Genomic DNA, 14,166 nt, shown 5'->3' with positions numbered 1-14,166 from the left:
AAGAAAAAAGAGAATCATTTATTCATTGAATGTTGACAGGTATTTATTATTTCTAAAGGAAATTTATTATTACGAGTAACTTATACGGGTTGATGCAGAAAACAAAGTGGTATTTCCACGTGCTCCCACTATAATACGTAATTTATATTATTAAACTTCAGGAGATGCATGAGACAGGCACACCTTATTGACAGACTACAAAGAGATGGTATTTGATGAAATATCCTGCAGGTAGTAGACGCTTTCTGAAGAAAGTGGAAGGTTAGATCAACGGAAAGATTGGGAGAATAAAATCCATGATAGTCTGAATAATTCAAATGATGTACTCGGGAAATATTGGACTTTTTGTTGCTACGTTTTTTTTTCTTTTATTTAACCATGGTCATAAAACCATTAGCAATAGACAGAGATTACTAAGCTAATTAAGATAAAACTTAGGAATATTACAATAGTTAGACAATACAGAACTCTGAAAATGTGGCAGTGATACATCTTCATTTACACAATTCTGAGGCAGCACGTACAGGACTGCAGAACACAATGTGAAAGGAAATCGCTGGTACATCTCTGTGCAAACACTAGTGTGATTATGCAGAAGGTTTAATGTGAATGTATATCGTTACAAGTTTGGTCTGTTTAGCCACAGCACTGTATTTAAATATTCCGGTGGAGCAATAACCATGAAATAATCTGAAGGCAGCAGAAGCAACTGTTATATTCTGGCAAGTAGACAGCAGATCTAATCCAAGCAGATCATATACTCCAAGGGGAACAGGGTCACAACATAAAATATTTAGTATATCTCTGATGGCACAACACTATAAACACTCAAGAGAATCAGACAACATCTTACTAACTCCCAGATGATCAAAGTGTTTCTTATGTGACTATTTAGGAGATGAGGATGGTGGAGAACCACAAGAGTGAAAACAGTACAATTTTGTGAGTTGTTGCCTTTGATAATTTTGCAAGACATTCTTCTCTACATCCGGGGGGTGGGTGGGTTAAGTTATATCGCAGATGTGTCAGATGCATCATGATAAGTGGCAGTGAATGTTGGTTCCTCACTCAGTTCTCTCTCATCCAATTGCAACGACAGATGGAAAAATCAATTGCAAAAGTGATGTTCTCCTGAAAGTCGAAAGTTCAATTCTCAATGTGGGCGACCGAAAAAATACAATTGCGAATTACTTAAGACCTCTATCCAGTTATGGATGATGGAACGAGACTGTGCAACCTCCACAAAGTAAATAAAGGGGTTCATTCAAAATTCCATCTAAATTCCCGAGTTTGACAGAAACATTCCTGAGTTTAACAAAATACATCTGAAGAAGGTCAGAGGTTACATCTAATAAAACATTGTGAAAATGACACTCAAGATGAGAACAGTCGGGTTGAAGAATCGAAATCATATCAACAGATTAGGTCATAGGATTTACTGAAAGGATTACGTTTACCCGGCATCCAAAGGATGAATCAGTTACACTAGTATGGTCACGTGGGAAATTCAGTCTCATGGATAAACTGTTTCAAAAGCATGTCTTGATTTACAGGAAAATTGGATGAGGAAAATCTAAAAGCATGTGATTAAAAAACTAGAATTTAGAAAGAGTTGAGCCGCTGAAAGGAGTGAACTTATGAAATATCAGAAAACGTTTGACCCTTGAGCAAGGTAAAAGTGACATTAAATGAATTGAAGAAGAAGAAGAAGAAGAAACAATTTTATACAGATAGGAAAAACGGAATATACAAAGAACAAATTATATAGAACAAGAAATAATTTCTTTCACCATCTTTTATTGAATTTTTTAGGTGAACCTCATCTTCAGAAAGAAAAAAAAATCATATATATAACCATTCGATTGAAATGTGGTTTTGCCAGGAATCCAGAAGTTATGGAATGTCCGTTGCAAATGACAGAAAAGGATTTAGTTATTGTTAATTTGTTATTTTGTGTTTGATATCAAATTATTGTTATAATACTTACAACTTCATCTCCCACCTTAACTCATTTCCTTTACTCTGCACTTTAGTTATTTCGACTTTTCAATATTTTTCATAATAAGCAAACCTACCTATTTGCAGGTGAAAGTATATAAAGAGCATATTCTTCTCTTTCTTTGAAACAGCCTTTCGGTTCAGGGCACCATGAGCATGCACAATTCTGAAACGAAAATGGAATTGCAAAAGTGTTAGAATTGAATTTCTGCTTGGAAGAACTTTACTTTCCTAACAAACATGTTTTATGATTCGCATACTGAGCGCGCCAAATCTTATTGTCATCGTCATTATTCAATGAGGCCAATGAAACAGAGCTGGCGTGTATCAAGGTGTGTTGTCAAAAATATGTGTTAAAATTGCATTTGAGTGGCACCACTAAACCCTAGATCTGTAAGTGCCGATTCAGTATTTCAGAACTTATCTCACCATAAAAAGGTAAAATCCCATGCTGCTACAAATAAAAACAAATATCGGTGCAAAAGGTTTTGTCAGTTTTAGGAAATGCACTTTAAACGATTTTAATTTATTTTATTGTTATTACTTAAACATATCATCATGATTAATTTATAACTTTTTATTTCAGATTTTAAAGCATCATTCTCAGTAATGGTCGCTTCAAAGAGATGATATATTTCTTCTCTATAAATATATAAAGATATAAAAAATTAAAGTACGTTTGTTGTTCGTGGCCAACCCCTGACCTCTTCCTGTTAAGAACGACTTTCGGAATAGACACCCACAGCCTCCCCATGTTAAGAATGACTTTTGGATTAGACAACCCCAACCGCCTCATGTTAAGAACGGCTTTCAGAATAGAAACCCCCAATCATTGTCTCTACCAAATTTAAAGGAGATTTTTGTAATCAGCATAGAAGTCATGTATAAAAAAAAGAAATGTAAAAGAAAATTGTGGAGGTGGAGCTAATGTAAAAATTGTGGAGGTGGAGCTAATGTAAAAATTGACCCACAAAAACAAAACAAAGTTATTGTCTTCTGCATAGAGCGACACTAATCGGTTAATATGTTTAATTTTGTTGCTCTTTTTAGAAACGCCAATCAGTTAATATGTTTAATTTTTTTTTTCAGCATGATTGTAATATATAGAGAGCGATAACAATCGGTTAATATATTTTAGTTAGTTTTTTTAGCATAATGTTTTTCTGTAGAGGGCGATGCCATATTGTTTAATTTCTGGAGCATTCATTTATGGAAGTGGATTCCAGAATATGTGAATAGTCAGGTATCAGCCAATCAAAATGGCCAGAATTTGAGAAGAGAAAATTTATTATTTTTGAATTGGGAAATGGAAAGATTATATCATGTGAATGTATGTAACAACCAGTTAATGGGGTTGCAAGCACAATATCGTAGGAAAATATAGAATTTGACCCAGTCTCAACTGGTAGTGGTGGGAGCACTAAATATTAAGAGAGAAAAATAGGAACTTCTTCTTCTGTAGATGTATTGATTGTTATGGTGTTCATTGGATGTAATGTAGCATTTTTTATCACGAGTTAATGTGGCAGAAATGGTGGTCGTAAGCTACATAAGATAGTGGTTGTCAGGGTAGATGTATTGAATTTGTATGTGGCATCTGTTGTTGCAAACCTATGGTACTTTGGTTCGGAGGGGAATTTCTCCAATCAAAATATTATATATGGATATATATAATTAAAAGTCTATTATAGAATTGATAAAACTATGTGACCACTTCTTGTGTGTTTGTGTAATTTACACATTTTTTTTTTATTTACTATTAATCAATTGATATAAAATATCCAGTACTATAAGACGAAATTTAAAAAAATCCTGTACTCAGTTGCTGGTCGAGGTAGAAATGTTGTCCTGTTCAATCTTACACAACGATGATTGTGTCTTGAATAGAGGGTCATTCTTATGATAGAAAAATGATCTCAAAACAAAGGAAAGCAAAATAAATAACTCTATCATAAAGAAAAAAATTATTCGCAATTGTGAATAATATAGTTGTCCCAAACAAAAATTGACACCATAAATCCAGTCAGAAAAACTTTGAGTTGTAAAGAATTCCAGGTAAATAATTGCAGTATAGTCGCAGTATGTAGTTCTCTTCTCGTGTCAAGGTTTTATACAGCGATTTTAGTATTTGATTAATTCATTCTTATCACATCTGGCAATAAATATAATCATAGAAACGTTTGTGATCGCACCCAAATATGTTATGCCCCACTTATTGCAACAGGGTGTCATTTTGCAACTTGGCCGTTGTATCTCAACTTAGTATTGGCCAAATTCACAGCTTTATAATAAAGAATAATGTGTATTTAAATATATATCCAAAAGTTTGCCCGGCAGAAGAACGCAAATTTATTTCCATAATCAGACATTTCTTTTTTTCCTTTCTGTTTTCTGTACAGATTTTTACGTTTTTTAATCTTTACTTAAACTTTACCCAAGTTGGTGTTTTTTCTTCGTTTTTAATTCTTCCCATTTCAATTTTAACTACTAACGTCTTTTAATTACTAAGGTCTTTTAATTACTAACGTCTTTTAACTACTAACGTCTTTTAATTACTAACGTCTTTTAATTACTAACGTCTTTTAATTACTAACATCTTTTAACTACTAACGTCTTTTAATTACTAATGTCTTTTAATTACTAACGTCTTTTAATTACTAACGTCTTTTAATTACTAACGTCTTTTAAGTCTTTGATCTTTTTAACATCCAGCATCATTTTCTAGTTCTCCATTACTCCAAATAATCAAAGGGAGAAAATAAAAAATAGCAAAGACAACATTTTTATCATCAAGAATTGTGTTTTTTTCTCAATTTGCAATAGTTCAGTCCTATCCAATTGAAATAATTAAAAAATGTTAGAAAGACTTAGATAAAGAAAATAACAGCCACACAACATCCATCGTTTTAATAAATTTGGTAAGGAATCATCCACTCGAAAATGTTAGGTACGGATTGCATTGCAGTTTGGTAGAAAAATACTAATGGATACAAGAAAAGGAAAACAGAAAAATGACAATTTTGAAAGATTTCAATAATTTTCAATTATTTATTTCAAGGTCAACAATCAATAATAGATAGATTCTAATAAATAAACAGCAATTCTTCCCCCACCAGCATTATGTGTCGCATCAGGATTGATGGTGTTATGTTCTTTGAATTTTCAAAGTAAATCTCATCTTCAGAAAGAAAAGAAAATGTATATAACTATTCAATCAGTCTTATTTTTTCAGATACCCGGAAATTATGGAATGTCTTTTGCAATAAATTTGCAGAAAAGGATTTTATTATTTTTTTTTTAATGTGAACTGGTATTTTGTGTTTGATGTTATTAAATATAAAATTACCAGTAATAATTATATTATTACATATTTTTTGTGTTTTTAGGTCATCAGATATGGTAATAATGATTTATATATGAAAATTGAATTACTGACATAATTCAATGATTTTATTAGTGTTAACACTGGCAAAGCATAATTTTTTGCCCGTTACTTTTAGCGGAGGATGTATGTTAGGATTAACCTAAGAAAATAATTACTTCCCTTGGACTGACAAGTGAGTGATTGATGTTGAATCTGGTAGCAGGAGGAGTAGAGTTGGCCATGACACTTTGGAGAAACACACACGCAGCTCCAAAACGAGAGATTTTATCATTTCATATCCAGTGGTAAAAATGATCGCAATCTCAATCATAACTTGTTAAATAAATTTAGTTTTTGCATCATTTTTACATGGTTATTTCACACACACACACAACACTAATTTTAAAACATGTAACACTGTACACTAATAAAATATTAATACTTCAACTTAAAAAAATAGTTTTTATTTTTTACTTGTGTATGTGATTTACCCTTCTTATTTTCCGATAAGTACTGAAGAAATAAAGATCGGCTCTTAAAAATGTGTGGTTTATTGGTGCTGCTAAAGTTCACTTTTTTCCGTGTCTATTATTTTTCAAATTGCCGGTTGCATGGAATGAGATGTTTATTTATATATTATTTTTTTTATGACAGAATTCAGGATGCAAATTGTTGACAGAAAAGGAGAATGTGACTCATTTTGTGACTCATTTTCCAGCTTTCACAAATTTTCCATACAAAAATGTTGCAAAAATTCTCTTTATTAATAAAATTGTGTAAAAACTACTATGTATGTGTATGTGTGTTTATTTTTTCGTCTCTACGTGACTTACCTATTAGTATTATCTTCAATTTAATAATGATCGATTATTTGTTGAAATTCCAAGGTGCTATAGCGTAGACTACTAAAAAAAAGTTTTTTAAAACTAGTTTAACTAATTTAATTACGAAATTAAATCTACCAGAATGCATTTTGGTTTATTGGTAAACAAGCCTGTTAACTGAAAAAAAGGAATAAGTTATTGTACAATATATTTTAATAATAATATTTAAATTTCTAGAAATGTGCTATAAATTTAATAATAATACTTACATTTCTAAAAATTTCTAGAAAAAATTCCAATACGTGTTGTTTATTTGAGTGTTAATGGAAAAAGTGGAAAATGCAAATTCTGGCAGATTTCATTAATATGCAGTTTTTTAGATTTTTATTTATTTTTTTTACGAAAATAAATCACCACAAAAATCGATGCTATATGATTGAAATGACATGTCTTTGATCCATGGATCGTTGATCTACTATGCTATGACCTGCAGTTTTGCATTATCATCATCATTATCATTATAAGCATGAAAAAAAGTCATATGGATGAAGATGTTGGGTTGGATTTCCGGTTTAGCCAGACTTGACCGTGTCCAAAATGCTGATATTCACTATCGGTATGATGTTATGCTGATCTTGATAAAAATGAGGGAACATTTTCTGCTCTGATATAGAGAGAGTTTCAGTTTCCCAGAAACCGTTCTTAATATGGGGAGATAGGACTTTGTTAACTATTCTATACTTTCGCCTAACAATTTAATAAATACATTAATGAAGAAAAATTATGACAAAACCTCACAAACAAGAACAGTATGCGACTTAAAAATATCAGGAACTAAATTTAATTAAACACTGTTTACTGCTGACTTTGAGTCAGGTACTCTTCCGGTTTGTTGTTTTATCTTCTTATTAGATTTGTCTTTCTTTTTCTTATCAATTGATTTCGTTTTAATAATTTCAAGTAGTGAGTCAGAATTAAATTGTGAACTGACAAGTGGGCAAAACCCGCGAGTTAATAAATATTGAACATTTTATTAAGGTTGGAGGATTCTTTGATTTTTTATGGTTTTTTTTTTCTTAAAAACAAACAGTTTATATTTCATTACCTGTCCCTACATTTGCATGCTGATATTTTTGTGTGTTTTTAAGGTTCAAATGTTTGCATGGATTAATCATGACTCTATAGCATGTTTTGTTTTATGTTTAAGAACTGAGTGTTTTGGGAACATCCCAATTTAATAAACGTTTAATTTAATTGATTATCTACATTCATGTAAATTGTTGTAGTTTGCATCTGCAGTGCACTGATTTGCCCGGAGGTTATTAATGATTTTAATATGGCACTAAACATTCTCCTTGTTCTGACAAACATATTTCCATCGACAAACCTAATGTTTATTACTCTTTTGTTATAATGCCCCCCTGCAATGTTTTGGTCGATTCATTCTACTGCCTTCTTTGTATGAACTACCTGTATGAAAAGATAGAATGTCTTTATTTTTCTCCAAGAATGAGAAAAAAACAAAAAACAAACAAAAAAAAAAAAACAAGAGCGAAACAACACGGACAGAAAATTTAAATTTTCATAGCAAAAAAGAAGAGAAAAAGAAAATAAAACCGAATGAGAAAATCTCCCAATTCAAAATCAAAAATCACGATGCATTGCATATGAGCTGAAAAGCAGAATATGGTAAGCATTGCTATTTAAATTTTCTCTCAAAATTGGCCAAAGAAGGTTGTAGAATGAATTGGTCAAAATATTCTGAGGATAACATTTTAATTTGAAAATAGGAAAAACAAAGACAAAAACAAATAGTATTTCATCTGTAGGTGGGGAGAAAACATTTCTTTCGTTTTATTTATTTTTTTTCAATTTATGGAATTATTTTTCTTCAAGCATATCTTTTTGTAAATCTGTTATTCTTGTTTCAAACCTGCTTTAAAAAATCCAGGAATTTCTTCTGGTTGATTGGTCAATATTTCTTCTGAAGGCTGCACATGCGATCATTCACACACCCCAAACGTCCATTTATCAAAGAGGAGATAACTCATTGATTCATTGATTAGAATGCCATACATTAGAATGTTTATATTTTATGATGTTATTATTACTGTGATGAGAAATTAATTGCAAAATTATTATGATCATCAATTTACAGTACTTTCAAAATTAACATATTTATCAAATGATTATTTCTTTTAGGTCAACTTTAGTAGAATTAAATAAAATAATTAAAAACTTTAGAGGAGAAAAGCATTAAAATGTTAAAAATCATCTCAAATACAGAAAATGTATTGAAAACCTAATGTGATATATTCAGTGCCGGATCAGTAGAATATGTTTCTATAAGGAAAAAAATCTCCTTTCATGATATCCTGATGCTTAAGAAATGCATTAGAAATTTCAGAGACACCATGCGCTCACACTGTGCTAGAACAACATAGTAGTTGATGTAACAGTTATCATGGCTTTCAAAAAAAGTTACCATTATATTATGACAATTTAGAAGAAGAATGTTTCGATAAAGGTTTTTTGTTAGTTTGTCATTGTTTAAATTTGATGTAGCATTTTTGTTGGTCTGTAATGCTAAATTTGAAATAAACTTCGTTAGTCTGTTCAAGTTTGAAATAGTATATTCGATGGTCTGTCATGCTTTAATTTGAAATATAATTTTCTTTTGTCCGTTATATTCTGTATTATTTAATAGTTAAATGTAACGGACAAATGTAAATGCTACTTAGCATTTACATTTGTTCATTACATATGTACATTACATATATACAAAATATTTTTCTAATCTGTTACTTTAAAGTTTGAAATATTATTTTGTTTTGTCTGTTACATTTCATTTGAAATATCATTTTCTTTTGTCAATTATATTTAAGTTTAAAATAGCATTTTCTTTTGTTCATTAAATTTGAGTCTGAGAAACATTTTTGCCCGTTACATTTAGATTTGAAATAGCACTTTTGTCCATTATATTTAGATTTAAAATAGCATTTTTTGTCCGTTACATTAAGATTTGAAAGAGCATTTTCTTATGTCCATTACATTTAAGTTCGAAATAGTATTTTTGTCCGTTAAATTTAGATATTAAATATAATTTTTTGTCAGTTAAATTTAGAATTGAAATATCATTTTTTTTTGTCTATTACATTTAAGTTAGAAATATCATTTTTATTTTTAACTTCATATATCGAAAGTGCGGATCATTTTTTTAATTTCTCATTTTATTCAGACTAATATTTTTTTTTGAAAAGTATAATGGGCCATTTTGTGCTAGTCTAATCCGGCACTGGATGAAAGGATGAATTTACTTGAAACATCTTTGTTGTTATATTCACAACGTTTTGATTAATGTAACTTCTTTCTTTCTTATAGTGCATCTTTTCGAACTTTGAAAATTTCTAGTCGAACTTTGGTATCTTTATGTTGAACACAGGGATCTTAAACAATTTCAAACTGAATTCTGTATCACAGAATCGATTGCCCTTGTTCTGTTAGCCATGATCTGTAGTAAAGATTGAATCTTCAATCTACCGAAGAATGTCATTTAAAATATGTATCATATCATATAAGGAAACATTGTAGTATTACCAAAACAAAAAAACCAACAAAAAAAACTAATTCTATTTCAAACAAATATTTAAAAATAGTTAATAAAGGTTAGTTAACCAACATTATTGACCATGCAGACAATTCTAAAGTACATTGCTGTCACATCTGGACTGACGCACCAATCAAAAGTTTATCATCTCAGAAAATGAGTCTCAAACCTAATAGGTCTTGCACTGTCTATCAAACATTGCACTGTCTATCAAATATTGTCTCATCGCTGCAATGTTACATCCATGCATTGGTTTTACAAGTATTTCAATAGAACTTGCTGGAATTAACTTAATGCACATACCCCGCCTCAATAGAAATACCCCTGACAAACCCAACTAACAGCAAAATCCCATCACGTAACTTTAAAGTCGTCAGATGTTTGAACACTTTCTACTTTAATAGTTTCTTTCCTCCAACTGTTTGCTTTTGTAATTCCTTCCCTGCTCCTCTTTTGCCGATTCTACCAACATGCAGAAGTTTTAATGTTGCCCAACTCGCTACTTAGAATGCCCTCCTCCCATAAATCTGGATCCTAATCAAAGTAGTTCTTATGTCGCAATGTGTTTTGTTTGGAATAAATAAAAGTGAACAAAGAAAAGAAATAATCAGTTCAAATCGACACGTTGCAGGTTCAATCCTTACTACCAGTGATAATGAATAAGAATAATAGAATTAACACTTATAACCGGTCATGACTGATAGAATAAGAACAACCTATCCGTGTGATAAATGATTCAGTTTGAAATTACCTACAGGTTCCCAAGTTCAACTAGATTTGAAAGTTAAAAAAGATGCACCTGAAGAAGGTTGGGGGTTACATCGGTCAAAACGTTGTGAATATAACACTCAAGATGAAAATAGTAGTCTGAAGAATCCAAAGAATCTAAATTATCAATCCTTATCTAAAAAATTCTGAAATACATATTATGTTAAACATGTTTTCAAGTAAAAATAAATAAATAAAAAATAGGAAGAATTTGTTTGTTTTTTTAATTGTCGGGAAAATGCAAACTTGTAAAAGCAGTTGGGTTAAGGTAAAAACGGTCCAAGATGTGTGATGAGGTGATGGTGCAGTGTAGAAAGTTACTAAATGCAAAAAAAAAAAAAAAAAATGGGTGATTTTGGAAAAAATGGAAAAAATTGCAGGAAAAACTGACAAAATCTATTCGGTTACTACTGCAAAAAATGTTAGGGTTGTGACGAATAGGCCATCAGCTGCAAGATTCAAAGTTAACATCTCATTCGATTAATGGTTTTAAGGCTCAATTTTACAATAGGGACAGTTGAAAATTCTCACCCATTTCAGTTAGTTATTTTGGATAAAATTAATTATTCATCTGAAATTGTATTTTTATTCCTGAAACAAAATTGTAATCGGTTGTTTACAGATCTTAAAATCAATTTTGAAACTTTTATTAACTGGCAGACATGTTTGAATGATGATGATCATCATAAAATTCTCACACCAGTCATTATGAATGATTTCTTGCTGATATAAAAAAAGGTTGTTTTCCTTGAAATCTGAGTGACAAGAAGTTTCCATAGATTTCTAATACTTTCCATTCCATTTTATGACATAATTATGACAACTCACTAATAATCAGTTTTATCCAAAATGTAGCGTACAGATGTCTAATGATGTTCAGTGACAACTCTTTCATTGTATGCCACAAATAGTCAAGTATAAGTCCTAGTACTGAGAAATATAATGAGAAAGGGAGATACTTGGATGGCCAACCTCCTTCCCCTTCTGCACGCCACTGACTTGGACACTCAACAAAATAGGCGAGATTTTTAAACTGTTTTTTTTTTTTTTTTTTTTTTTTTTTAACTATTTTTAATTATTTTAGTCTTTAAGATGTTTTAAAAATATTCTGAAATACCATATTCCACATGAAAAGATGTGATATATCTCAAATCACTCAAAGGAAACATTACAGTATTATAAAAATGTAAAAAAAAAATCTGATTCTATTTTTTCATAAGCAAACATTTAAAAATAGTCAATAAAAGTTGGACTATTTCAGTAAATTCGTCTCTTAAGAAAATTTTCTTTCAACAACCATTCAAATGATGAAAAGGCTTAGACTCTATCGATAAAGATAAGATAGAACCCCAAATCTTATTGTGAATATAAGATCTCAGGGAACTCTTATGGCAAAACGTAGTTGAAAATTATTCTACCCCAAAATATTTATCACAAGAATATCATAAGAATGTAATACTTTGTGCGACTAAAAGAGTTATTTCCCTTATGTGAGAAGTTATTTCTAGATTAGAGTTATTCCCCTTTACGCAGAAGCTTGGACTTATAAAAAAATTAAAAAAAGATAAAACCCCAAATTTTGTTATGAATAACAAGGAAGTCTTTCGCCAACATGTGGTTGAGAATTAAGACAAGATTTCTTCCTCATTTTCTGGCTAGAAGAAGTTATAATCAACCTTATCTTCAAGGGTTTTCGTTAACAGAAAAGATGGCATAAGAAAATAAGTTTTTAATGTGTTTTCATTTTACACTTTAAAGAAATAATGTGAGAATTGTATGTAATTTTATGTCTTACTTGTCTCAACTATTATCATCATTGTTTGCTGCAAACGAGCTATCACTAAATAGAATTGTCTTTGTCTATCGTCGGTTTTTTTTTTGTTTTTAAGTTCTATAAATAAAAAGCTTTGAGTTATTTTTTTTTTACACAAGTTATAATCAGACTACACACACACACACACACACACACACACACACACACACACATATATAAACATACATTTTATGTACATATATATATATATAGTGAATAAATGACAAAAACTATATTCCAAAATTCATGATGTTGACCATCTTATAATTTATTCTTTTAATTCAGTTGACATTTACAATTCTTGACAGTATCTGTTTTGTAGCACAAAATCAATCACTTAATTATTACATCAAGCAATGAATCTGTGTGAAGATTCACTCATTGATATAATCATTAAGTGATTGATTTTGCGCTACGAAACAGATACTGTTAAGAATTTTAAATGCCAACTAAATTAAAGGAATAAATGGTCAACATCATGAATTTTGAAATATTGTTTTTTATCATTTATTCATTACTAGACTGCCCGTGATCCGTTGGGTCAGTATGTTATATTAGCTATGGAATTCATGTACGAGCGTGACACTTGTGACATAAAGAAATAGTTTTTTTTGACATAACAGAAACATTTCTATGAAAGTATATTAAAATGAAAAAAGAATATAGATAGATTTCTATCAATCGTTCTGTTTATTTTAATTGATTATTTTTGAAAGTAACAATTTACAATTACTGAATTATAAGTGGTTGGCCATGCTTATAGGTAAATGTGCACTGAACAGATACCATAATAATTATTATAGTTAAATTCAAATTTTGATATATCTGCTTTTTTTTTTTTACATCGTTTATTTCTGTATTACGTTTAAGGTATTTTAAATCCCACTCTTCCCATGTTAAATAATAATTTCGAAATAATAACGTTAATATTTCAGTGCGCAGGTCATGCGCACATGTGCAACCGGATGTCATAAACCAGAAAGTGGGTTACATACATCATTACAAGATCATTTGAGTTTTATAATTATATAGATATAGCTCTGTAAGTACATTGGACCTCTTTAAATAAGGATTGGTATATATTATAAGAAAATAGATTTCTACAGAAATTATATATATATATATATATATATATATATATATATATATATATATATATATATATATATATATATATATGAATTTTAAAATAGATACAATCCGACATTATGATGTGAAAAAAGAAGCGGAAGACCGGAGGTTCGACGTTTCGGACGGATTATGTGGGCTTTTTCAAGAGGTGTGGTCACTGACGAGAGGGTCGATGTTTTTAGTTTATATATACTGGGGGAGTGTAACTATTATATACAAATATACCAAAAAAAAAAAAAAATATATATATATTTATTAACCAGTGTCTAGATTATTTTCGTGCAATATTATTTTAGATAAGTGAAAAAAATGTTAAAAAGTCCTTTTCTCAGTTTGATAATGTTAGTAGAGTTAGAGATAAGAGCAGCTTCCAACAGACGGCAGCACCACACATAAAATAGCACGAACAATTTCAAAACTGTTAACTCCATTATTAGGTACCATCATCAAATCTCACATAAAAACTCTGGCGACCTACTCAATAAAATAAAAACACTTAATATGAAAAACAAAGCTTTAAACAGTCTTGACATAGAATCTCTATATACGAACATCCCCACTAGGAAATGCCTTAATCTACTTCATAAACACCTTAACAAAATAAAAATCGAATTACCTTTTCCAACTAACACATTAATAAACATTATAAACCTGTGTATTA

The 14,166-nt window shown here is 30.2% G+C and overlaps 1 protein-coding gene and 1 long non-coding RNA gene across 2 annotated transcripts in view; one reads left to right on the top strand and one right to left on the bottom strand.

Annotated features, from left to right (window-relative positions):
- The window catches only part of LOC145265415 (voltage-dependent T-type calcium channel subunit alpha-1G-like), a 759,315-nt gene that overhangs the window by 185,710 nt on the left and 559,439 nt on the right, over window positions 1-14,166 (bottom strand). Inside the window, exon 19 of the mRNA XM_080121247.1 lies at window positions 2,076-2,164. Within this exon, the coding sequence (XP_079977373.1) occupies window positions 2,076-2,164 (89 nt within the window). The remainder of the gene's footprint in view (window positions 1-2,075; window positions 2,165-14,166) is intronic.
- Window positions 289-4,322, top strand: LOC145265418 (uncharacterized). The gene is made up of 2 exons (XR_013864645.1): window positions 289-2,916; window positions 2,949-4,322. It is a non-coding gene; the product is annotated as an uncharacterized LOC145265418 (long non-coding RNA).

The sequence above is a fragment of the Euprymna scolopes genome, chromosome 40, assembly GCF_053919585.1.
Source record: "Euprymna scolopes isolate OS-2025 chromosome 40, ASM5391958v1, whole genome shotgun sequence".
Classification (NCBI taxonomy): Eukaryota; Metazoa; Mollusca; class Cephalopoda; order Sepiida; family Sepiolidae; genus Euprymna; species Euprymna scolopes.
The sequence above is the reverse complement of the archived record's forward strand: the minus strand, read 5'-3'. Positions and strand labels throughout refer to the sequence as shown.